At 50.9% G+C, this 27,192-nt stretch overlaps 1 protein-coding gene across 5 annotated transcripts in view; it reads left to right on the top strand.

Annotated features, from left to right (window-relative positions):
* Positions 1-27,192, top strand: part of KIF26B (kinesin family member 26B) — a 469,574-nt gene that overhangs the window by 318,048 nt on the left and 124,334 nt on the right. For all 5 annotated transcript variants that reach the window (XM_053209472.1, XM_053209473.1, XM_053209474.1 and 2 more), the window contains one exon: positions 3,825-4,008. In XM_053209472.1, coding sequence (XP_053065447.1) covers positions 3,825-4,008 — 184 coding nt within the window. The remainder of the gene's footprint in view (positions 1-3,824; positions 4,009-27,192) is intronic.

A 27,192-nucleotide genomic window follows, 5' to 3' on the forward strand; every position in this document is an offset into this window, starting at 1 on the left:
TCCCTCTGTCTCTGCCCCTCCCCCCCCACTCAAAACAAGTATATAAACTTTAAAAAAAAAGACAAAAAAAAAAAAAAGAACTTCCTGTTACTGAACACTGCACGTGCAATCTTAATTTTCATAAAAAGCCTATAACGGTAGGCACTATTTTTGCTGTGTCTTACTATGCAGAAATGATAACATTTATAATAGGGACGATGGTCGTATGATTGAATGCCAAGCACATGCCAGGTGCTCTGGAGACACTTTGTATACATTATAAACATCAGAATTGAAGTAACTTGCCCATTATCTCTACTCAGCATCTGAAGAAGCTGGGTGTTCAGATTCAGGTCAGGTACTAAAAAGACTCTGGGTTTGACTCTTTAAATCTCATTTCTTTGTGAGATGGGAGTGCTATTATTTTCTTCACCAGGTTTTCTGAGATTCAGAAAGATAGCCTGTGAAGTTATCTGGCATTCTTGTTTGAAGAATACCTCCTGCTACATAGCATGTATTCATTAAAAAAATTTTTTTAATGTGCATTTATTTTTGAGAGAGAGACAGAGCATGAACAGGGGAGGGTCAGAGAGAGGGAGACACAGAATCTGAAACAGGCTCCAGGCTCTGAGCTGTCAGCACAGAGCCAAATGCGGGGCTTGAACCCATAGACTGTGAGATCATGACCTGGACTGAAGTCGTACGCTAAACCAACTGAGCCACCCAGGCGCCCCTATTAATTTTTTTAGACTTTTTTTTTTTTTTAAATACTCTGCCCTCCCTTTTCTCCTGGTTTATATTCCCCAGGCTAAATATCCCCAATTCTTTGGGTTCATTCATTCATTCAGCATATACATATGCTTCTTTGGCCCTGTCAGGATCTACATTATAGACAGGAAACAGACAATTAACAACCAACATGAATACTAAGTAAGTCACCTGCTGTATTAGAAGACATAAGTGCCATGCAGGGGGTGGGCGGCTCTGGCAGGCAGGATAGTGGAAACGAGGAGATTGGGGGCAAGGTCATGGTTCATTTACTATAGCTGTGCAACCAGTTACCCCAAAAACTTAGTGGCTTAAAGCAACAGTGATCACTTATTATCCCTTGTGGTCTCTGGAGTTCAGAAATTTGGGACAAGACATAGTTGGGATGGGTCATCTCTGCCCACAATGCCTTGGGCCTCAGCTGGAAGACTTGAAGTATGGCCCCTGGAATCATCTAAAGGCTCATTTATTCAGACGTCTGGTAGTTGATGCCGGCTGTTGACTGGAGCCCTCAGCTCTTCTCTGCGTGGCCGTTTCTGTGTGGCTTGTGCTTCCTCACAACATGGAGGCTGGGTTCCCAGGGCAAGAGAGCCGGTAGCAGCCATATTGTCTGTTACGACCCAAACTTGGGTCATTCCCACCATATTCTGGGTTCAAGACAATGTCAAAGTTCCACTGAGGTTGAAAGAGAAGGAAAACAGACCATGCCTGTCAATGGAGATAGGTCAATGACGTGTCATAGGAAGAGTGTAAGAGATGAGATATATATCGGTGCAGCCATTTTGGAAAGTACAGTCCGCCGTGGTGCGCAGGGTAGGTTCACTGATGAGGTAACATTTGAAGAAAGATTTAAAGGAGGTAAGGGAGGAAACCATGTGCCTAGCTCTACCTGGGGCAGGGCATTCCAGGCCAAGGCAGGAGCCTGTGCAAAGGCCCTGTGGCTGGAGCGTATCAGGAGTATCTGGAGGCTAGTATGGCTGGATCAGAGTAACTGAAGGCGAGAATAGTAGGAAAGGTGGTCTGAGATATGAGGGGAGGATATATGTGAGGGCTTCTAGGCCCCTGTAATTACTTGGCTTTTACTATGAGATAAGAAGCAAAATGGAAGGTTCTGAGCAGTTATGTTTAAACAGAACCACTCTGACAACTGTGTGGAGAATAGACTGCACAGCAGGGGCTAGGGGTGGGGGGCAACAGAGGAAGGGAGACAAAGTAGGAGACTATTTTAGGAATCCAGGCAAGAGAGCTTAGTGGCTCAGAGGGAGACAGGAGCAGTAAAGGTGATGAGAGGTAGTACATCACGGACGTATTCTGAAGTTACAGCCAATAAGGTTTCCTGACGGATCGGCTGGCTGGTGTGAGAGAAAGAGGAGTCAGAGGTGTCGGGGCCATTGCACGGATGGAATCGCCATTTTCTGAAAGAGGGAAGGCTGAGGGTGTCCAGCTTTTCAGGAAAAGATCAAGAATTTGGTCTTCAAGTACGAGACGTCTGTTAGATCTCCAGGTGGGGCACAGGGCGTCGGGGCTCCGCCCTCCTGTTCCTCACGTAACTCATTCCCCTGTATTTCACTCTCGTGAAGATTTTTGGGTTTACAGCTAAGAACATACAAACTTTGAAGTGATGATTCCTGGTGGCTGTATATGCACCGTGGAGATTTTGTAGCTAGAGATTTGCCAGAGGATGACAATTACCGACCCAAGATTAAAACTAACTATTCCCGATCAGTAAGATGGGGGACGGGAGGAGGTGCAGGCGATGATGATTCTGTCTCCTTGACCTGCGTCACTGGTGACCTGTCAGGCAGCTGACAGTGGATGGATTAGGAGGTTTTGGTCTGTCGAACAAGGTCATGGTAGTCTGGTTGTTTTAAACAGCAGCTCAAACGTTTAATACCATTGGATGAGGCAATTGGAATTCGTCCAACACAAGTACGGTGTGAAAACACCAAGAATTCATCCAGAAGCGAATATGTTAGAGTCTCTGAAATGCCTCTGCCTTGTGGCCACTCGCCTCATTTCACTGTAAGAGGAAGTGTTGCAGAGCATTTGAATGGTCGGGGACGTGACATGAACAGTAGATGTTATTAACAATGTTGGCAACCCCCCCACTCCCCCCGCCACCGTTCCCCATCTGCAGGCTCTGTGCCAAGTTTGCTGGCTCTGATCCTCACCCCCTGGTGCTTGCCCAGTGAATTGCATTTTGTATCGAAAGACCACCCCGCAGAAAGCCTGGTTTCCACCCAAGCAGCCCCTGCGCTCAGCAGCACCATCTACCCTGGCTGGACTTCATTCTGATTTGGTGTTCTGTTTCTGAAACCCGGTTGATTCATGTTTCCCCATCTCACTGGGCCGTTTTCTTCCACCACCAGGCACAGAGCATGCCTTCCCTGGTCACCTTGTAGATCGTCATCAGGCTGGCTTGGAATTGTTAGAATCTCTAAATAGCTCATAAGGTCTCTCACACTTGAGTTTGTGCCAGAGAAGCCATGGGACGATTAACCTAACGGGTGCTGTTTTATCCCCAGAGATGACCAGCTTTGTCCGTGCTGAAGCTGAGTGTACATAACAAACTCCCCTTTGTAAATCGCGATTGCAAGAGCCGTGCACTTTTATGGCATTTTTCTTCTGTGTGAGCGATTGGGTAGCTCATGAGGGTCGTGGCAGCGTTGCGGCTACTGGCAAGCACCCAGAGGATGAACAGGGAACTGTCAAGATTCAGGAAGAACAAGGGGCTCTTTAAGAGAAAGAAAACACGAGGCACGTGGGTGGCTCAGTCGGTTGAGCGTCCGACTCTGGATTTCAGCTCAAGTCATGATCCCAGGGTCGTTGGAACGAGCCCCGCATTGGGCTCCCCGCTGAGTGTGGAGCCTGCTCAAGATTCTCTGTCTCTCTCTGTCTCTCTCTCTCTCAAATAAAATTTAAAAAGAGAGAGAGAGAAAGGCTCTCTGTCTCTCAAATAAAATTTAAAAAGAGAGACAGAGACAGAGAGAGAGAGCAAGGAAATAAAGTAACCCTAGCATATCTGATTGGACCATACTTTTCTCCTTACTGGCCCTTTTCTGCATTTTTCCTTCCAGGGCCGCCCAGAAGTTAAATCTGTCTTCCAAAAAGAAGAAACACCGGCCTTCCACGTCTTCTGTGGCCGAGCCCCCGCTCTTTGCCACCAGCTTCAGTGGCATCCTGCAGACCTGCCCTCCCCCGGCCCCGCCCTGTCTGCTGCGGGCCGTCAACAAGGTGAAGGACACGCCAGGCCTGGGCAAGGTAGGTGCTGGGCGGTGGGGCGGGTTGCGCATCGAGGCGAAAGCAGAGGACGAGGAGCCCGGTTGGTTTGTTAACACAAGGGGGTGACCAGGGAGCACAGGGGTCAAAATGAGATTCACTTGGAAGTACCGTCAGCTTTTCTTCAGTCCCGTGTATGACGTGGCCGGTGGAGACCATGAGAGTGTTCGAGGTCTGATTGGCTTTGGGCAGGACACAGGCAGCTGGGCAGTGTCGACAGATCTGTAGCCGTTTGAAGTAAACAAAGACACAAAGGGCAGCAGGCGGAGGCTGCTTCGAAAACTTCATTTTCAGACACCACCCCCATACTCTCGGTGCCGACGTGGGTGCCTGGGTGACCTCCTCACACTCTCCTCTTCAGATGGAGAATAAGCTGAGACTCAGAAAAACACTTAGCTGAGGAAAGGTGGCTGCTGTGTCTCTTTCGTCTTCGTCAGAAGCGGGACGGGGCACACGACCCCGCCAGTGCCTTGTGCGCTCAACGCGATCTGCCACCGCCTTCTTTCTGGAACGCTGCAGGTCTGGCTGAAGGCTTGGCTGCTGTACTGTGAGGACTGAGCTTGCGCGGTCGCTGATCCCCTTTTTCCCTGGACCCCCAGTCACGGCCGTTCCAGGTGCCTGGTCTTCCCGTAACTCACCGGCCTTCTGGAGCTCACCGTGGGGCCCTCTGCCCCTTCTTTCTTGGCCACGCCTTCCTGTCCTCACTGCTTCTCTGCCTCCTCCCCTCTTCCGTGCTCTCCCACTCCCCCAACTTCACCACCCGCCTCGGGAAGGCATGAACTTGCCGTGTTCCTCTTCCCGACGGTGTATAAACTGGAAGATTGTTTTGAACGGAGCAATGCTTACTCCAGCGGAATGTATGTGGTTCTGGAATTTTCCCGACGGTTCCCCCAGACCCAGAAGTAGAGTAGGGAACAAGGGCTGTAGGGCTGCCCTCGCCTCACCAGCCAGGAAGGAGACGGAGAAAACCCTGCGGGTTGGGATCTCTCTCTAGGGAAGGACTCGTAGAGGGGACAGCTGCTGAGGGGGGACAGTGACACCCTCACGGAGGTCATCACGGATGGTTGACATGCTGCCTTCTGAGGAGGGCGGGTAATGCAGGGCTTTAAAATCGTGTCTTTTCTTTTTAATCGTGGTAAAGCTAACACGTCACGTAAAATTGACCACCTGACCCATTTTTTAAGCGGACGCGGGCTTCTGTTTTGCTAAGAGGAGTTTGGAACTTGAACGCTGGAGCCGAACTGCCCCTGGACGAAGTCGAGGTAGAAGTACAGCAGAATTGAAAATAGAATAAATAGTAAGTGTTGTATATAAATCAGTATGGGCGAAGTTGAGAAGCTTGATTGAATTGCCAGAAGCCGCTTAATTATTTAAACCTGAGGTGGGGGTGGGGCGCAAGCCCCGCTCAACCCTGACCTCTCGTGCCTCAACCACACGAGGACTCCCTCAGGAGACCCGGGAGCGTTTCCCAGGCCTGTGGGTTTAGTGAACAAGATAACTGAGGCCCCCCCCAGGGGGTAAGAGATTTTCGGGTTCCTCCTGACTCAAGCCTAGAAGTCAACACCTACAGCCATTTTGTTTTCTTCGGTCTCACTGGGCTGCCAACCAGGTATGCATGATCTTTAACACTTTGGGGTGGGGACAAGAATGCGTTGGGGCCACGGGGGCAGCCAAATAACCGTGGGATCCAGTTGCCTTGATCCAGGGGAGAAGGACACGCTTCCCTTTGAGGAGTCACGGCTGGGAGAGGAAGGGTAGCAGGAGCGGCCAAGGGCAGACACACAGGGAGACCAGAGGCGCTCCGTGGCGGGGACCATGCCAGCAGCAACCCGGACCCTCCTCCCAGAGTCAGTGTGGCCGCTGGGCACCGCTTGAGGCCAAAAGCTCCTCTGGAGGCCGCGGGGGCGGAAGGGTTTGCAGTAACTTCAGTGTGTCTGGAGCTGAAGTACAGCAGACACACAACACAGAAAACGTCTGGGCGTCGTCGGCCCCGGGGGTGCGCCTTGGCAAACTGCAGATGCTTGTTGAGCACCTATTACGTGTCAGGCACAGTGCTGGACACTAGGCTTGCACTCAGGGACAGACAAGGCAGAGGCCGCTCCTTCCAGCACTTTCAACCTGGTGCATTTATTCCAGTCAGTCTTAGAAGTCTCACTAATTTCAGGCGCTTGGGTGGCTCGGTCGGTTAGGCATCTGACTCTGGATCTCGGTTCTGGTCACGATCTCGTGGTTCCTGAGATCGAGCCCCGCATTGAGATCTGTGCTGACAGCGCAGAGCCTGCTTGGGATTCTCTCTCTCTCTCTCTCTCTCTCTCTCTCTCTCTCAAAATAAACTTAAAAAAAAAAAAAAAGGAAAAAAATCTCACCAATTTGGACCAAATCGAAGGACAATCTGCTTTAAAGGAAAAGTTGGCATCGCAGCCTTAAAATAATTCTAACTTGCAAGTAATATCAACAAAACGATACTAAGCGGTCTTGTAGACACATCCTTAATGAACAGATAGAGGTGATTAGTGGATGAGAGAAGCTTAGTGCCTGTTTATATTTCATTGATTTGGCTTATATGTAAATGATACCTCTAATCTCTTCGAAAATGGCTTCTTCCCCTAAGTCAGTGCGTGCTCCTCAGGAAATTTGTTTGCACAATTAATTAACGTCCATGTTTCAGGTTCATTCGTTTGTTGTCATAGCTTCAGGCCAGAGCTCTGTCTTCGATTACAAGCTTCTAGAGCAAATTACGTTACCTGTTGAACTCACCGAGCGTGCGGCTTTGCAGCCATGCCTCCTGTGCGTATCGCTTAAAAAAAATTTTTTTTTGATGTTTATTTCTGAGAGAGAGAGAGCGAGCACGAGTGGGGGAGGGGCAGAGAGAGGGAGACACAGAATCCGAAGCAGGCTCCAGGCTCTGAGCCGTCAGCACAGAGCCCGACGCGGGGCTTGAACTCGCGGACCACGAGATCACGACCTGAGCCGAAGTCGGACGCTCAACCGACTGAGCCCCCCCAGGCACCCCCTGTGCGTAACACTTGAAGGCGAGAGCGGTAACGGTACTGGCAATGGTCTCAGTGGTGAGGCCAGCAATCCACCAGTACCTGGCTAATTCTCCTCTTCCCAGGAGAGCACCTGGAGGGAAATCCAGGAAGCATGAGGGGAAAGGACCCTCCTTTCCCCTTCAGGACCCCCAGGAGTGCCTCCAAAGCTGGAATGTTGAGCGCTCAGCCTGTGTTCCCCCATCGTGTTTTGGGGACGTAAGACCGCTCGTATAGGTGGGTGCCCGCAGCAAGAGAACCCACACTGCGAATGATGGAGTGATCGCCCAAAATTGGATGGAGAAACTTGGAGGGGAATTGTGGCAAATGAAGCGGGGACAGGTGGGGATGACGTGTCATAGTTGCTTTACTCAGCAAGTGTCTATAGAGGTACCGTGTCCCAAGTACCGCCGTGGGTGCCCCAGGAGGGCACACTACAGGGGGGCAGGGTGGCCATTCTGGGCGCCTCCCTGCAAAGGAAGTGGGGGGTGTCCTGATCTCCGGGAACTCGAGGCTCCCGTGAAGATGTTTGCCTGGCAGCAGCCTCAGCCACTACTCCTGTGCCGTTTCCTGCCCCTGGGGATCCCTGCTAAGACTAGGCATCCTGGGGGGTGGCCCCCCGTCACCATCTGTCCGCAACCGTCTGTGCGTCTCTCGAGTGCTTCCCGAGATTTCTCTTCCTGGGGCAGTGCGGCCCAAAGGCAGGCGACTTGGCAGAGTCCTGGGAGTTGGGACTTAGAAATAGACTTGCTTGTCTGGCTGCATTATTTCTCTTCTGCTGTAAATGCTGGGCCATAACCCTTTGTTCTTCTCAGCCCTTGGTTTTAAGGTGTGTGTATTTCATTCAGCACTGTTTTGCAAACCCAGTAACAGCATATGTTGACCTCTGTTAAAAGGTATGTTCTGTAAATAATCTCTCTCTGTCTCTCTGTCTCCTGCTCGCTCACACACACACACACACACACACACACACAGACACGCTGCTTGGCCAGTGTCACCACCAGGTTCTATATTGTCTAGATTTAGCAGAATTCTCAACTGTCTCTTGTTTGATGTGTAAACTCCTAGCATAGAAAAAATAAAAGAACCACGTGAGCTCTTTAGTGCAGGCTCTTTTTCCTTTACAGATTTATAAACCTTCCCATGGTAGAAGTCATTTGGTTGCAGGCACACCTCAGACATACTGCGGGTTTGGTTCCAGCCCATTGCGGTAAAGCGGAGATCACAATCAAGTTGGCCAAATGTATGTTTTGGGTTTCACAGTACATATGAAAGTTACGTTTACATGATACCATAGTCTATTAGGTGTGCAGTAACATTGGGTCTAAATCAACAATGTACATACACACATACCTTAATTAAAAAATACTTACTGCTAAAAACTGCTAACCATCTGAGTTTCCAGTGAGTCGTGATTTGCCTGCTGCTGGAGGGTCCTGCCTCCCTGTTGGCGGCTGCTGACTGGTCAGGGTGGTGGGGCTGAAGGTTGGGGTTGGGGCAGTTTCTGAAAATAAGACAAGTTCGCCTCATCGCTGGACTCTTGCTTTCATGAGGGAATTCTCTGGAACACGCGACGCAGCCTGATCGCATCTGACCCCTGGCGGAACTTCTTTCAGGACTGGAGTCCTGCCTCAGACCCTGCCACTGCCTTATCGGCTCAGCTGATGTCCTGTTCCAAATCCTCTGTTGTCATTTCAACGGTCTTCCCAGCGTCTTCACCGGGAGGACCTCCCACCTCCAGAAACCATGTGCGCATCCGATCAGGTTTGACGAGGAGATGGCAGCCCTTCGGTCCCGTCTGCAGCCCCCACTTCTGACCCCGGTTCCCTTGCTGTTTCCACCACAGCTGTAGGGACTCCCTCCCTTGACGTCTTGAAGGGGCATCTTGAGGGCTGGAACCAACTTCTTCTAAACCCCTGTGAATGCTGATGCTTTGACTTCTTTCCACAAATCACAAGTATTCTTAATGGTGTCTAGGATGGTGAATCCTTCCCAGAAGGCTTTCAGTTTACTTTGCCCAGATCCAGCAGAGGAATCACTGTCGACGGCAGCTATGGTTCTACAAAATGTATGTTTTCAAGACCTGAAACTTTGATCCATGGGCTTAGAATGGATGTCGTGTCAACTGTCATGAATTCAACATGAATCTTGTCCACGTCCATCAGAGCTCTTGGGTGAACTGGTGCATTGTCTGTCAATGAGCAGTCGTGTTTTTTTTTGTTTGTTTTTAATTTTTTTTAATGTTTATTTATTTTTGAGACAGAGAGAGACAGAGCATGAACGGGGGAGGGTCAGAGAGAGAGGGAGGCACAGAATCTGAAGCAGCCTCCAGGCTCTGAGCACAGGCTCTGAGCCTCAGCACAGAGCCCTACGCGGGGCTCAAACTCACGGACCATGAGATCATGACCTGAGCTGAAGTCAGACGCTTAACCGACTGAGCCACCCAGGCGCCCCTGAGCAGTCATGTTTTAAAAGCATTCTTTTTTCTGAGCAGTAGGTCTCAACAGTGGGCTTGAAATATTCAGTAAACCATGCTGTAAACAGATGTGCTGTCATCCAGGCCTTGTTCCATTTCTAGAGCACAGGCAGAGTAGATGTAGCATAGTTCATAAGGGCTCTGGAATTTTTGGAATGCCACACGGACATAGGGTTTGAGTTAAAGTCCTCACCAGCTGCATTAGCCCCTCACAAGAGAGTCAGCCTGTCCTTTGAGGCTTTGAAGCCAGGCACGGACTCCTCTCCAGCCATGAAAGTCCTAGATGGCGTCTTCCAATGCAGGGCTGTTCTGTCTACACTGAGACCTGTTGTTGAGTGTAGCCCCCTCATTAATTCTCTCGACTGGACCTTCTGGAGAACTTGCTGCAGCATCTCCATCGGACTTGCTTCCTCACCTTGTACTTTTACGGAGACGGCTTCTTCCCTTAAACCTCATGACCCGGCCTCTGCCAGCTCAGACTTCTCTTCTGTGGCTTCCTCCCCTCTCTGAACCTTCACAGACTTGATGGGAGCCAGGGCCCTGCTCTGGATCAGGCTGTGGCTTAAGGGAATGTCGTGGCTGTTGGCTCTTCCGTCCGGACCACGGACGCTTCGTCCACGTCAGGGGTACGGCTGTTTCGCTGTCTTGTCATTCGTGTGTTCCCTGGAGTAGCAGTTGTAATTTCCTTCAAGAACTTTCCCTTTGCATCCACAGCTTGGCTCGCTGCTTGGTGCACGAGGCCTGGCTTTCTCTGTATCAGCTCTCAGCTTCACCATTTCTAGCTTTTGATTTAAGGCGAGAGACGTGTGACCCTTCCCTTCCCTTGAACACACAGAGGCCACCGTAGGGTTATTAACTGGCTTACTTTCGATATTAATGTGTCTCGGGGAACAGGCCCGAGGAGAGCAGAGAGATGGGGAATAGCCCGTCGGTGGAGCTGTCAGAATACACCCGATATTTATTGATTAGTTCGCCGTCTTGTATGGGCACAGTTTGTGGTACCCCAGTTACAGTAGTAACAGAGATCGCTGATCGCAGGTCACCATAACCAGTATGGTAATGAAAAAATTAGAGATATTGTGAGAAATACCAAAATGTGACACAGAGACGGGCAGTAAGCAGCTGCTGTTGGAAAAATGGCGCCAGCAGACTTGCTTGGCACGGGGGCTCCACATTCCTTCAATTTGTATTAAGTGTCTGTGAGGTACAACAAAGTGAACCACAATAAAATGAGGTGTGCCTGTACTAAACCCCGTGACACTCTCCTGACGAGGAAGCCCAGATTCCTTTCCAACTGACATTCTGAGTACAAGATGAAAACGAGATAGAAAAAATTGATTAAAATAAGATTTTTTAAAATTTGTTTTAAGTTTATTTATTTATTTTGAGAGAGAGAGAGAGAGAGAGAGAGATCGAGCATGCGAGCAGGGGAGGGGCAGAGAGAGAGGGGGAGAGAGAATCCCAAGCAGGTTCCACGCTGTCAGCACGGAGCCCGACGCGGGGCTCGAACTCACGAACCGAACCGTGAGATCATGACCTGAGCAGAAGTCGATGCCGAACCGACTGAGCCATCCAGGCGCCCCTAAAATAAGATTTTTAAAAGGTACTAAGGTAGCTCTTATGTATTCAACAGGTAGAAATGGCTGGCGTATCCCTCCCTGGTTTAGGAAGTGATGTAAGGTTATGTGGAGGAGAATTTCACGCCTTCCAGCCCACCAGGGTCCGGGTTATTTAAACAGAGTGCAGATTGTCAAATTTCTCCTTCCTGCTTCTACCATTCCTCATCCCAAAGCTGTCGGAGAAAACAGGAAAGACTTGAGCCAGCCTTTGACATTCATTTTGAGAATGTATACAAAATAAAGAATTCAAATGTGATGGCAAATTCTGGATCCTACTATTCACTCACCAGTGACTGCCCAGTCCTTAAATGCTACACATGGGGAAAGTGACTTGTGAGTTCTCTACTTTGGAGAGCTGGAGCGGGGGAGGAGTGGGGGGAAGGGATGCATAGATAATACTGCATAAATAATACAAAATAATTCATCACATGGCCAGCCTGATAGCTTCGTAAATTAAGTTGTCAGCTCTTCTGGGGAGTAAACTCGTGTGACCTTCCCCTCCCTAATTACAGTTCTTGTCTGTGCTCTGCTGGTTTTGCTGGAGTCTGCTAAGCTTTTGTTGTTGGAGTTTGGTTTTCTGTCCTTCCTTTCTTACTTATTCTGACCCCTCTTCTAGTCTGCATCTGAAAGAGAAAGGAGGCTTGGAGAAAACATTCAGACTCATGAATCTTGCCAGGTCCTTCCCCCCAGCCCCCCATGCAGAGGTTTCCACGCGGTCCCAGCACCCTCCCAGCTCTGGGCCTGCCCCATCCAAGACACTCTTGGGGCCCCTCCAAGGGCCAAGCTGATTCTGGAGCAAACCCAAATGGCCTCAGTCATGGGGACTTTTGTCCACAGCCCCTGCCACGCCACTCTCCAATTAGCAGCTTTCATTGTTGCCAACAAAAGGGAAGTATTAGGAGACGTTCTCCGTTAAAGGCCACGGCAGAAAGGGTCATGGTCAAACATGTGTAAGGAAAGTGGGGCGCCATTTTGGTTTTTCATTACTAGTGTGACTGCCTCTAAGACCGCTGGTCACCTAGTATGGAGGTAATGCTCCTTTGTCTTCATTATCAGATGGAAAATGAGAAGGGTTAAGCAGGCACGTTTCAGCTTCGTTAGATCTGATTATGGATGGGCGGGCGTGTTACTTAATATAAAACACTCCATTTGGGCCTCTCTTTGCCTGGGATATCTCCACAGAACAAACCGGATAAAAGGATTCGTGGGTGAGCAGGGACGAATGGTTGGGTCCTGCGGCTCAGAGTTATCTGTCTTCTATCTCGGCCCATTATTGTAGCCTTCAGGGCACAGGAAGGGGAAGAGATTTGTATGTCCATTTTCTTCATAGAGCTTCTACATTTTCCAGTTCTCTGAACTCCTGTCTGCTTTAGCTGAAGAGTGGGGGTCTCCTGAAGACCCGGTCAAAGCTCCAGGCACGTGAAGTTCTCCAGACACCGATGTTCTTGGCCGTCCTGCAGAAGGAACATCTCTGGGCGAGTTTCAACCTAGGAAGATGATCAGTCATGAAGCCTTGAAGGCAGAATGAGAGATTTTTAATCTTATTCCCTATTTTGTATGTTCAGCCTCAATCCTACTGACTTTTTTCAGGGTTGTTTGTTTGTTTTTTACGTATTATTGAGATGGTAGGCATGTGCTAGCACGTGCGTGCGTGTGTGTGTGTGTGTGTGCGCGCGCGCACATGTGAGCATTGAGAAAGACGAAGGTGATTTTTCTGAGGAGACATTTTAAAGGCTAGAAACCAGTGCCGTAATTGGATAAGCTTGGGGCCTCCTGGAGTACCTGTAATCCTAATTAGCATCCTGACTTATGGAATGAAAGCACAAGATAAAATGAGGGAATTCTCTCTGGAATAAATGCCACATTCTCAATTAACCAAAGGCCAATAAGATGGATTATGATGCCAGAAGAAGGCTTTTGATCATTCTTTGGCAAAAACCGCATTTTGGTCGGGCTCAGCACAATTAGACAATTACTGATATCAAGAGCCTGGGAATAGTAGGTCTGTTTTAAGCCAACACTTCTTGCATCGTATCTTTCTAGGTCTTTCTCTTGCTAATGGCCGACAGGAAAGTTAATCATAATTATCCCATTAAAATGGGATGGATAGTAATGTTTTATAAAAAAAATGGTGAGTCCAAACTGCTGAGTTAATTAGAAAGTTTTCCTTCGTGCCTCCAAGTAGGAAATGTTCTTGCCTCCTGAGACTTGCATAACAAAACATGTGAATTCCTTTCTGATGCTTCCTTGAACTAAAATGTGTCATTGTAAAAGGGGAGAATCATTTTGATACATTCTTTTTTTTTAATGTTTATTTTTGAGAGAGAGAGAGAGAGACTACTTGCGAGTGGGGGAGGGACAGAGAGAGAGGGAGACACAGAATCAGAAGCGGGCTCCAGGCTCCGAGCTGTCAGCACAGAGCCCGACGTGGGACTTGAACCCACGAACCGCGAGATCGTGACCTGAGTGAAGTCGGACGCTTCACTGACGGAGCCACCCAGGCGCCCCCATGTTGATACGTTCTTAAAAGCAAACCCGAATTTCCCTTAGATTGTTAAATGGTTCCTGAATCACAGTCCTCTGCCTACTCATCCCCCTCTTACTTTTCAAGTCTGTCTCAGCCCGTGCTCTGTGATACCATCTGAGCAAAACTACCATCGCCTGGGGGGCTGAAACACAAACTTATTTCTCACCATTCTGGAGACTGAGAAGCCCAAGGTCAGGCTGGCAGATCTGGAGCCTGGTGAGAGCACTCTTCCTGGTGTGCACGCGGTCGGTCACCTTCTTGTGCCTCCCATGGGAGACAGGACAGAAACCTCTCGTCTCTTCTTACAGGGGGCTCATCCCATTCGAGAGGGCTCCACCCTCATGACCTAATTACCCCCCAGAGACCATCCATCCTAAAACCGTCACCTTGGGACGGACGCGAACGTGCAGGCCACAACACTGACCTCTAAATTCCAACACTGAGTCGGAGTATTTGACTTCCCACAGAAGCAACCAGAAGCAGAACCATTATAATAGCCGTGCGTGCCGGGGACAAAATTCCTCGCACATTCTTTTCCCCTTCCCTGGGTCCGGTCTGTGCCCCGTGGCTACAGCCAACTACTCAGATAGAAATTTCTTCCCCTTGGAGCCGAGATCTCCTTACCACCAGCAGTGAATCGTCGGTGGAGTCTGGGCCGGCTGGGGCCAACCAGAGGCATTTTCTTGCTGAAACCCGTAATGGTAAAATCCGTCTGCTTCCCATGCTGGCTTCTTAGGTTTGCAAACTCAGCTCTCTTACCCAAAGTGTGAGCCTGCTGGTAAACCAAGGGAAGGAGCGCTCATGTCCGCTCCGTCCCGATGCTCCCAGGCGACCCAGTCCCCCGACCCCCACCCCAGAGCAACGCATTTAAGACCCCACCCATACGTGACAATGTGCAGGTGCAACCTTAGCAGACAGGCCAGTGTGGACGGAGGGGCAGGGGACTGACACCGTGCAGTGAGTTCAGTTCGCTGGCCTTGATGGGGGAGCGGCTGGGGGGCAGGCACCAGGAGAGCCTTGGGTGTGTTGTGAGGATGGGATCGGGCAGTATAGACCCACTGCATAAACCCAGGCACAGCTACAGCCGTCATCGCTACACAAGGGGCTGCTGGACGTTTCTCTCAAAACAGGAAGCCCACAGGAAGTTACCTCTGGAATCTTTTGACACTTTTTGCAGGAAAAAAGGGACCCTTTTCTCCCAAGGGTTATTTCCTTCAGCAGCTTGGGCCAGATACCCACCACCCCTGAGTTTGGGAATGCTTTATCCCATGGGTGAGCCGGGAGCAGGGTTTGCTGGTCTGCCTGCTTCCCACTCCGTCCCCTGATCTGCATAAAATGGAAAAGGTAGCACCCTGGAAAGACTTCAGAACAAATAAAGTCATTCATCCTGCTGCCGGCGACACAGCCCCCAAATCGGCTGTCGGCTCGGTTACAAGCACAAGCCACACGCTGGGTGGGCAGGAGTGGATGCGGGATCCCGGCCCAGGAGTGGATGCCGGAAGCAAAAGGCTGTGATGTCACCTCCCCCAGAAAGCTTGCTCTTGTCTACGGGTCTGCTTGGTCTTTGCTTGGCTGGTTTCTGCCCCTCCTCTGGATACCACGGGAATGCCATCCCCTCGGGGAAGATTTCCCTGCTGAGGGGCCCCAACTTTCTCTCCATTGTACCTACCACCCTTTGGATGAACAGTCTCTCTAATTCAGCGTTTCATGGATCTCTGTTGACCATAACCTTCCTGATGGCAGGGTCGTATCTCTCTTGTCCCCCTTCACATCCTACACAGGTATTCAGTAAATAGTGGGTATATTAGGGCTCTCGGAGGAGCAGAGCAGGGTGTGTGTGTGTGTGTGTGTGTGTGTGTGTGTGTGTGCGCACATATACAGATACTGATGCACACAGAGAGAGAAAAACTGTGGAGGCTGGCAAGTCCAGAACCTGCAGGGGAGGACAGCAGGCTGGAGACCCAGGGGAGACTTGCAGTTCAAGTCCAAAGGCAGTCTGCTGGCAGGATTCCCTCTTCTTCCAGGGAGGTCAATTCTTTCTCTAGCAAGACTTCAACTGATTAGGTGAGGCCCACCCACGATATGGACGGTAATCTGCTTTAATCACAGTTAGCTGATTTAAATGTTAATCCCACATAAAAAAAAAACACTGAAACATTCAGAATAGTGTTTGGCCGAATATCTGGGTGCCCTGGCCCAGCCAAACGGACACATAAACTTACCATCTCATAGGCGAACAAATGGAAGGATGGAACCATGACGTGGGTGTCCTTCTCCTAGGGTGATCTTTCACATCTGTGTATTATGGTCTGCAGATGCTCTCACCTGTATCCTCTCCCTTGACCTTTAAAACAGCCCCGAGAGATAGATGAGGGCACTGAGATTCAGAGAGGGCAAGAGAATTACCAGAGACAGCACAGCTTTTCAGAGTGGCTAGGGAGACCCTACGTCTTTGTTCCCAGTGTTCTTTTTCTGATCATATAACACAGCCTGGCCATTTCCTTGTGCCGGGCACAGTTCTGAGTGCTGAACTTGTATTAACATATTAAAACCTCCTTTCAACTCCGCGGGAAGGGTCTATTGTAATCGCCCCTATTTTACCTCTGAGGAAGCTGAAATAGACCTAAGGCATCTGCCCAAGGTCACGTACCTGATCTGAGGTAGATGAGGGATACGAAGCCCAGTTCTGGGACTTGTTCTCTGCACACTTCCTGTGTACTCATTTGGCTTCAGGAAAGGCCTGTGGTGTCCATGCAAATGTCCCTGGCTGTGGTACAGCTGCAATCGGGGGCTGGCTGACAAGGGGCCCGAGGCAGGGGTGGGGCGGGCCTCCTCTGCTGCCAGAGTCCCATTACTCTCCCCTTCCCTCGTCGCCCCGGAGAGCTTTATAGTTGTTCTGTGTTGCTTTATCCCCTGGTATGGATCGCCTTCTGTGGTTTCCATGCAGTAAAAGTAAATTACCGGTGAAAGCAAATTAATATTCAGAATGATATTTTTAAAGGCAACAAACAAACAGAAACCTGCTCTGAGTTCCATGAGAGAAGGTGCCCTTGCCCTTGACCCCTACTCCAGGCTAGTGAGACCTCAGGGTCAGGGCTGCGGGGGACGGGACCCCGGGAGCTGACTTGATACTTAATCTCCTCCTAGACTGTATCAAGCTCTCTGGGTGATCCAGCTCCATTGAGACTTCTGGGTCTAGAACACCAGATCAGTGATGATGGAAACGTCTGAGTTTCTGTTTTTGTGTAAAGACATCTGTTGTGAGCACGGACCGGGCTGTGGTCTGTGCAGGCAGGGCGGGGAGAGGGCGCGCCCGGAGGCCCTCATTCGAAAGAGTTCAAGATCATTCTTGGGTAGACAACTAAAAGTACCTACTCTTTTTATCGTCATCGCTCTGGCTTATCATGACAGCTGCGGCTGGAATTTGCACAAGATAATTGGCTTCCCGGTGAGTTTTCTTCCTTCCTCCTCTTCACTGAGTACATTCTGATATTCCTCCAGGATCCGTGCTGGAGCGTGATGACAACGGGCAGCGCAGTGGGCAGAGGAGGATGTACTTTTGTTTCATTTTTAACACTTTGATGTACTGCCTGCACTTGCCCCGACAGTCAGATCGTATGGATGAGTCACGGTGGCGTGTGACACGTTCACATCCCCACAGACTCTTTCTTAAGAGAACTCACACATCAGGGCGCCTGGGCAGCCCAGTCGGCTAAGCGTCCAACTCTTGGTTTCGGCTCAGGTCGTGATCTCATGGTTCATAAACTCAAGCCCCACGTCGAGCTCTGCGCTGACAGCAAGGAGCTTGCTTGGGATTCTCTCTCTCTCTCTCTCTCTCTCTCTCTCTGTCCTTCCCCCCACTTGCGCTGTCTCTCTCTCTCAAAATAAATAAACTTTAAAAAAGAAGTGAGAGAACTCACACATCCTTTGCTTATAGGTAGAATTCCGCTGAGAGCATGCACTGAGGAAGGTATACTTTTCCTCTTCAAGGCGGGGTGAAGTGAGGGGCTCTTTGTTCAAGGTCATGCATGAATGCCAGCTCCTGTTTCGGGCTGTGCCCTCCCATCCCCTGTGTATCCTCTGTTCTGCTTTGTCCCCCAAGGGAGAGACTTCCTGCCTTCCAAAACTCCAGCGTTGCCTCTTCCCTTTGAGAATGCTCCCGTTAGGATGTGAGAACTGGCATCCGTGATGGGTCAGGTTCTGAAGTTATCTCGAAAGATGTGTGTGTGCTCGAAGGTGGTGTAGTCTGGAACAGGGATGGGAGGAGGGGGGTAAGGGAGGACGAAAGGGGTTTTGTGTTCATTAGAAGTCTTTTTAGCTTCAGACACTGGGATATTGGTGACTCATGGAACCAGACCGTGAAGTCAGGAGCCCTGGAGCCGGGATCTCCTGAGTGCTTCGGGACTGTCTCTCTCTCCCTCTCTCTCTCTCCCTCTCTCTCCTTTTTGTGCTTCCTTCCACATTTTGGCTTCATTCTTCTTCAGTCCGGATCAGCTTTCGCCTCACACGGGTGCCAACAGCTCTGAAGTGTCGTGTTTTGGGGCACCTCAGTGGCTCAGTCGGTTCAGCCTCCGACTCTTGGTTTTGGCTCAGGTCATGGTCTCGCGGTTCGTGAGATAAGCCCTGCGTCGGGCTCTGCACTGACAGCGTGGATCCTGCTGGAGACTCTCTCTCTCCCTCTCTCTGCCCCTCCCCTGCTCGCATGCTCGCTCACTCACTCTCTCTCTCTCTCAAAATAAATAAATCTTGAAAAAATATATATATAAGGTATCGTGTCTTACAGCTTCCACCAGCAGACTGGACAGGTTTCTGTCTTCTCTGGCCCGAGGCTCAAAACTCCAGGCAAGGGCTGGTGTATAGACTGAGAAAGTGGCTCTTCCCGCTGGCTCATCAGGGTTGGGGTGAGGAGGAACATGTCCTGGGAGATGATGATGCTGCCCTACAAGAGGGACAGATGACGATCATCCCCTGCATTTTCAGGTGGTTCATAGGAAACATTAATGAGCACTTAGGAGGAAAGACCAGTGCAAGGGACGATGTGCCTTAAATTCGAACGTGATCCATGTCAGACCCCAGCGGTACTAAGTGAGCATTTACTATGTGCTTTTGTTTTGTTTTGCTTTTTAATTTTTTTAATGTTTATTTTTGAGATGGGGGCAGGGCACGGGAAGGGGCGGGGCAGAGAGAGAGGGAGACACAGAATCCAACCGATATAGGCTTGAACCCTATATTGTGACCTGAGCCCGAGTCAGACGGACACTGAACCGACTGAGCCACCCAGGCGCCCCTCTCTGTGCTTTTGAAATAAGGATTTCTTTGGAAGTTCATCTTGTGGACCACTTTTCATACTCATTGAGCAGTTTCTAGGGGAGAAGAGTGGTGTGTGTGCTCAAGAGAGCTTAGAGTAGACACTGTGCAGAGATTAACCCCGGGGAGTGACGAGGGGCCGTGTGCAGCGGGAAGAAAATCTAAGGCCTTGGGGGCCTCAGAGGAGGATCTGGGCACTGCTCCACCGGGGAGCACTGACATCCTTGTGGTTCTGGCGGGAGATGAAGGTGCCTCCGGTGAGCACTGATTCCAGACGGACAGTCTTAACATGTACCAGTTCATGCTGGCCACCCTCTGCTTACCCCGTGTTGCACAGAAAGGTCCAGACTTCAGCACATCAGTCTTTATGAAAATGTTTGTTTCTCCTTTTATCTGTTCCCACCGTGGCTCACCACTGCCGTCCCATACCCCTAGAGGTGCAGAGCTCACGGCCAGAGGGCGCAGGCTCCCAAGTTAGCCCTTGTAAGGTTACGTTATGAAACATGCAGCTGGACAGCCGTGGTACGTGATGTCTGTCTCAGGCTGGGCTGTGATCTAACTCCCCGTATTTCCCGGGGAAACAGTCGTTCGACAGACACTCTGGGCGCACTCAGAAAAGCACCAGGCGCCGTGGGGGGAGACACCGGCTTTGCAGCGTGAGCAAAACAGACACAGGTGTTCTTTGTTTTTTAATTTTGTATTTCTGGAATTTTCCAAATGATTTCTGGAATTTTCCGAATAACTTCCATAACCGTCAATTATTGGTATTCATATCGTATTGGTATTGGTATTAATCTCCAGTTAGTGGAAAAGCTGAATAGGTTTAGAGGCCTTAAGTGGGCGTGAAGTCTGAGACAGAATGAAGATCTCTTTAAGGAGGGGTCACTAGACACGCCTTTCAGCGTCTCCACTGTCTCCGTCACCAGCAGCGTGATGAGTCCACGATGTGTCTGTCGGCGGAAGGAACGTGGAATCTGAGGACGTGCGCTGGAACCCTGGCGCTCCCCACGTGGCTGCCGTGTGACCCTTGGGAAGGGTCTTAGTCTGTTCAGGCTGCGGTAACAAAACGCCACAGCCTGGGTGGCTTTCAAACAACAGAAATTTACTTCCCAGGGTCCTGGAGACCGAAAGTCTGAGATCAGGGTACCAGCGTGGTCCAGTGAGGGCCACTCCTGGGTGGCAGACTTCTTGTGTCCTCCGATGGCAGAATGGGCTGGGGGGCTCCATTTATGGGGGCGCCAACCTCCTGACCAGTCACCCCCAAAGGCCCCCACCTCTTAATGCCATCACATTGGGGCTTAGGTGTCAACATACGAATTTGGAAAGGGCGCGAACGTTCAGTCCATAGCAGGAAGACACTTATTTCTTAGGGCCTTAAGTTCCTCATCTGTGAAATGGGGAAAATGATCATTGCAAGCGTTCCGTGACTGTGGCGGAGAAAGCGAGGCATGTGGCCGGCTCTGGGCTGTGGGAAAGCCTCCTCCGTGGGTGCTGTGGAGCTCAGGGCGTGGTATGACATCCCAGATGGGGAAAGCTGGGGCTGAGATCCCCAGTGATCCGTGGGTGTGGACACTTTAGGCGGCTCTTCAGGAGATGGGTACAGGGAGATGTGAGTTCATACTTAGGTCTGGAACCAGGATTGAAACTCTAAGGGGAAGAAGCACAGGCCCCAGTTGAGTAAAGGTCCAAGTTGAGACCAATCTCAGACAGTGTTCATCCAACCAGAGGTGGCACTTAGCCAACAGCCCTCCAAAGTCAAGGAGCCAAGGGCTGACACTGAGGGGAGGAACAGCTCTTCCTAGGAGGCTGGTCACTGGCAACCTTGGGTTTCAGGGATGAGAAATCCATTCGGATGCTGCAACGGCCCTTGACTCTGAGAAAGCCAGGGCAACTTGGACAGACTACCACCTGGACGCAGGGCCAGCAGGGGGCCACCGGCAGTTCTCAGCTTCCTCTGGGGAAGGAGAGCGGTGGTACCCAGGCCAGCGGGGGGCCTGAACCTGGATATGCCCACGGCTGCCCTGTGGCCACCCCAACCCAGATTCTTCACCTTGGTCCTGTCCAGTTAATCACACTCTCCCCAGTCAAGCTCTCCCTTGCCTGCGGTCCAAACTCCGAATCCCTCAGCCTGGGGCTGCACATGGCTGTGGCTGCTCTAGCCCTCCCGTCCCACCATCCCCCTGTCCCCGCCCTCCTGCCTCTCTGGGGGCGGATATTGCGTCTGACGACACCCTGTCTGAGGTCCCTCCACGCGTTAGTTGGGTGCTGGGATCAGAGACTAGAGACAAAAAGGTGTGGGGCGCCTGGGTGGCTGAGTCGGTTAAGAGTCCGACTTTGGCTCAGGTCATGATCTCATGGTTCATGAGTTTGAGCCCCGCGTTGGGCTCTGTGCTGACAGCTCGGAGCCTGGAGCCTGCTTCAGATTCTGTGTCTCCCTCTCTGTCTGCCCTCCCCCCCCCCCCCCCGCAATACTCTCTCTCTCTCTCTCTCTCTCTCTCTCTCTCTCTCTCTCAAAAATAAAGATTTAAAAAAAAAAGAAAAAGAAAGGTACAGGACAGGGAGCCCACTGTGCCCTTCCCCTGCCTGCCTCTCAGAGCATTCTGCTTGAACGCTTTTAGTCACCATTTGCTGGAACAACAACTTACTTTCCAGGGAAAATGCATGACCTTGTCACTCAGAAGACCTCAGTCCCAGGGTCTCACCAGTCCCCCCCGGGCTTGGGAAGTGGCCATAAGGGGAGAGGATTGCTATGCATTTCTGTCCAGATGATTTAGTTTTCCAGAAGATGCTCTCAAATCTTCAGTGGGAGGCCAGGCAGAATTCTTACCAGATTATAAGAAAAACAACACATCCTTATACAGCGCACATGGGGTGCTATTCAGTGTTTCCTCCATATGTAGCATATGTAGGCTCATAGTACTTTCATTAGAATTTAAGGAATTCTGTGGTTACTACCAAATGGACAATGAGTAAGTAACCACAGGCTTTGATTTCTCCTCGGGTTGGTCTGTTCTTTTCCATCAATATTTTTTACATCTTTGCTCTAGACGAGAGACTTTGGTGCTATGTCTATGTCACATCCCCCTGTCTGCTCAGCTGCCCTTGGCTCAGCCAGGGAGGCTCACCTTCCTGTCACTGGTGGCCCTGGGAAAATGCTGCTCATCCCTCGAGGCCCGTGTGACCTGCCACCTGCAGCCCCTCCCCCTTGTCCCACCTGCCTGTGCCGTGCGTGCGTCCCCGTGCGGACCGTGAACTGTGGAGGAAGGGATGTATCTCAGTCACCTTTTTTTTCTTTTTTAATGTTTATATATTGTTGACAAGAGAAAGAGAGAGAGGGTGCGAGCTGGGGAGGAGCAGAGAGAGAGGGAGACAGAGGATCCAAAACGGGCTCTGCGCTGACAGCAGTGAGCCCGACGTGGGGCTCGAACACACAAACTGTGAGTTTGTGACTTGAGCCAAAGCCTGACACTTGACTGACTGAGCCCCCCCGGCGCCCCTCTTAGTCCCCTCTTGGGGCATGGGTTCGTCTGAACATGCAGTCTGCATCGGTTCAGTCCATGGGCCACCTGCCGTTCACAGCCGCCCCTCTTGGAAGGAGACCCAGACACCCCAACACACAGCCCTTGCCTTTTCGTAAGAGCTTTCCTTCTGGTGAGAGAGGAGGGGGACTTGGGGAGCCCTGCGTGTGTGACCACACTCAACGCCCTGCCATCTCACCTCCTTCCTGTGAAATAAAACGTAGCTTTATGAGATCACTTCCTATTAATTCTGCCACGATACTTGCTTTAAAATTCAGAGATCGCCGGGTGTTAATCCTCTTCTTATCTCCTGTTCCTAATTATATTACGAGAAGAGCAAAGAGGGAGCTTGGATTTGGTGATGCTTTCACGGAGCGAGGAGGCTCAAAACATTCTCACTTGTGCTTCACGGAGGTTCTCGGGAACACTTACGTTTCTGGGAAAACGCAAACGTATTGAACCTGTCAGTCTCCCCCGCCTGAGGAAATCTGAGATGGGAATCTCAAGTTGTTAGACCTGCTGTCAGATGAGCTGTCTCCCCCAAAGACATCCTTCCCTCTGGCTGCCAGCTCCTTCTCTCCACCACCCCTCTCTCCCTGTCCCCACAGGGTTTGCTCCAGGCCGTGGGGACCAGCCTCTCTGCCCAGGTAGCCTCCCCGAGACTCCCCTGTGCACTGGGTCTCACCTTCAAAATCACGGTCCCCGAGGGGGGCCATGCTCAAGTATAACGCAGGCCGGACCCCGCTAGTCCCGTGGGCCAGCAGGAGCGGTGTATGAAGACGTGATAAACAGAGGGTGGCCCCAGCCCCCTTGGGGGGTACCAGAGCGGCACCCCCAGGCTCACTGGGTGCTCTGGGGAGCTGGGAAGCTTTCCAGCTTTTGGGTGGCTGTTTATCACGAGGGGCATTCAGCGGCCGGGAGGCAATGCTGAAACCCAGCAGCACAAAGCGATTTCCAACTTGATCTTGGCTGATTAATAATGAAACAGCAATGGCGAGTGAGCGGTGGAGGGGAGGGTTGGACATTTGGGGAACCACCTGGGCGGCTGCAGCGACAGAGGGAAGCCATTTGGTGTGTGTAATGCTCCTCGTCCGGGGAGAAGAGCAGACCTGAGACAGGGAGGCTGACTCAGCCGCACACACAAACCGGGTCAGCGACCTGTCAAGGCTGAGGGGTCCGGTAGGCTCCTCGGTGCACAGAACCACTTGGATGGTTCTCTGTAATTCTGTGATGTTTGAATCCCGGCTGGAAAGGGGGCAGCGGTCCTATCTCTGATGTAGTAATGATAGTCACTAATACTTACGTAATGCTAACTGCGCTAAGTGCTTTACATACATTAGCTCATTTGCATGCATAATACATCTACGTAAACTCATGTACATACACGGCGCGGTTTCCTATATTAGCTCATTTACATACATAATACATATATAACGTTTGCATGGATTAACTCGTTTATGTACATAATGCATTTGCATACGGTCAGTCTGTTTGGGCCGATGTAACACAATCCACAGCCCGCGGGGCTTAAACAACACACATTTATTTCCCACAGCTCCAGGCTGGGGTCCAAAATCAAGGTGCTGGCAGATCTGGAGTCTGGTGTGAGCCTGCTTCCTGGCCATAGACCGCCATCTTCTCCCCATGTCCTCACGTGGCGGGAAGGGTGAGGGGGCTCTCTGGGGGTGGCGCTAACCCACGGCCCTCATGACTCATCACCTCCCAAAAGCTCACCTCCTAACACCATTGTGGGCCAGGTTTTCAGCATATGAGTTCTGGGGGAGACACAAACATTTAGTCTGTAACACATGCGTAATACATGTATATACATGAACTCATTTAAATCACCTATTTTAGGGGCACCTGGGTGGCTCAGTCGGTGAAGCATCCGACGTCAGCTCAGTCATGATCTCATAGCTTGTGAGTTCAAGGCCCGTGTGGGGCTCTGTGCTGACAGCTCGGAGCCTGGAGCCTGCTTCGGATTCTGTGCCTCCCTCTCTCTCTCTCTCTCTGCCCCTCCTCTGTTCGCACTCTGTCTCTCTCTCTCAAAAATAAATAAAACATTAAAAAGAAAAATTTAAATCACCCGTTTCACTCATGAGGAAGCTGAGTCGTAGGGACTCCTGTGCCTGAGATCACACGGGTCAACTCTGGCTGCAGAATGTCAGCTCCTGCCGGCCCTGCGCACTGATCAGGCTGCCTCTGATGGTTTGGCTTGAAATCACTAATCTTTCTGGGCACCCGTTCCCAACTGCTGCACGCGTGGGCGCCTTCTGGCTTACTAGGAGTCAACACGCCCGAGCCTCACAACAGACCAACACAACGTTTATAAACGAGCCGTTAACTGAGGGTTCCTGGTCATGGAGGGGTTCAGTGGGGACATGAGGGCTTGCCCAGCTCCCTGTGGCCTCCCTCTCCCCCTGCACGAGCTTCGGGCCCCCCCCCCCCCGCCCCCAGCCATCCTCCCGGCACTGCTGTGATCGTGAGTCCATGCCTGGATGGCCAAATTCAGGAGGGACCAGATCAGACTCGTGACGGGGTCCTCCCTGCTCTCTGCCTCCTCTGCCAAGCTTGGGCATGACCCCACCTCCCAGCTGAGATTAGGAAGGGCGGAGGGGTTAGCATGGGGGCGGAGGTCAGAAATCCTACAGAGAGGGGCACCTGGGTGGCTCAGTCGGTTGAGCACCTGACTTCTTCAGCTCAGGTCACGATCTCACAGTTTGTGGGTTCGAGCCCTGCATCTGGCTCTGTGCTGACAGCTCAGAGCCTGGAGCCTGCTTTGGATTCTGTGTCTCCCTCTCTCTCTGCCCCTGCCCTGCTCGCACTGTCTCTCTCTCTTTCTCTCTCTCTCTCTCTCAAAAATAAAACAATAAACATTAAAAAAAAAAAGAAAAGAAAAGAAAAGAAATCCTACAGAGAGAGGGGAGATGGTCATTTGGTTTATGACTTTAACCCTTTGCACGTAATGAACAGTCAGACTCTTCAAAAAACAACACTGTGGCAAAGAATGGCAATTTTTAGGTTGTACCCTTAAAATAGGAAGACGCTCACATTGCTTAAAAGGGGTGTTCAGGGAGATATTTACCAAAATTCTCATGGCTGTGGGACAGCTGGGTGGCTCAGTAGGTTGTGTCCGACTCTTGGTTTTGGCTCAGGTCATGATCTCACAGTTTATGAGTTCTCACTGTCGGCATGAAGCCTGCTTGGGATTCTCTCTCTCTCCCTCTCTCTCCCCCTCCCCCGCTCACACACACTCTCTCTCTCTCTCTTTCAAAACAAATAAACTTAAAACAAAATCTCATTGTTGTGTCTGTCTGCTATGTTGGCACATTCTCACCGATGAGCCCCAAGACGTGAGGCTTTGTCGTGAGTTCTGTGCACGCTGATTCCCACAGTGTCTCTCATGACCAGTTCCCTCCCCATGTGTAAACACAGCTATGGAATCTACCTGTTTGCATGCTGCCGAGACCCTGGCACCTTTACCTGAGTTCTGCTCCCTGCCTGGCCAACCCCTTGTCTTGGAGAAGTCCTTGAGGGTCCCCTGGTGGAGTGTGAGTCACCCTCGGCTGTGCCCTGTGGCCCTCTGTATGCACTGACCAAGTGGTGGTGTCATTACCTGTCCAACCTCCCCATTAGACAGCGAATTCCTCTGGAAAATATGAAAAAACCATTGCCTCCTGCTGCCCTCCCCCCACACCCAGGACAGGACTTGGCACCCAACAGATGCGTGTTCAGGGCATGACTGTGAGGTCTTTGGTGGGAGATCCTGAAAGGCATCTATTAAAGGCAGAAATCAGGGGGCGCCTGGGTGGCTCAGTTGGTTGAGCGTCCGACTTCAGCTCAGGTCATGGTCTCACGGTCTGTGAGTTCGAGCCCCGCGTCGGGCTGTGTGCTGACAGCTCAGAGTCTGGAACCTGCTTTGGATTCTGTGTCTCCCTCTCTCTCTGCCTCTCACCTGCTCATACTCTGTTTCTCTTTCTCGCTCAAAAAAAAAAATAATAGACATTACAAAAAATTTTTTTTAAAAAGGGAGAAATCAGGAAAATTCAAATGTCGTTTCCTGAAGATACCCCCTGAGCCCAGAGTTGAACCAGGTCCCGCTTGCATCATCTGCTGCCATCATGATGCCAGGGCGCAGCCCCTCCCCCTTACCGGGCATGAGGACAGACGTCAGCTTTTGAAAGCTCTGGGTTCAGTTCCGTCTGCAGTAACCCAGCTGTGCATCTTTAGATGAGGCATCAACGGAGACTTTTTCATGGACACCCGGACCCCAAGGCACACGCGCGTCCCCTTCCATCCCGGCAGATGTCACAGGCTTTGGGGAGCGCCCTCCTTTCCAGAATCCCATTAGAAAGAACAACACGTGAGTTTCCACAGTTGGTTTGGGAATTTACTGCAGTGGAATACTCCTCCAATTCAGTTGTCACCGCGGGGAACGCTTGGCTGTTGGTGGTCCCGGAGCACATCGAACTCTAGGGTCTGCTGTGCTCTCGCTGGGCATTTGTACAGTGTTCCGTGTTCTGGATTGGGTGAGAAGTTATGGGCATGACAGCAGTACGAGCAAATATTGTTATACCCCCTCTGAAATAGACCTACAAGGAGCAGAGGAGAGAAGAGAGAAGAGGCTCCTAGTTCATGCGGATTGATGGTGCGTTTTCCACAGAAGGTCAATGCCCCCTTTTCACCATCC

The sequence above is a fragment of the Acinonyx jubatus genome, chromosome E4 (assembly GCF_027475565.1).
Source record: "Acinonyx jubatus isolate Ajub_Pintada_27869175 chromosome E4, VMU_Ajub_asm_v1.0, whole genome shotgun sequence".
Taxonomy (NCBI): Eukaryota; Metazoa; Chordata; class Mammalia; order Carnivora; family Felidae; genus Acinonyx; species Acinonyx jubatus.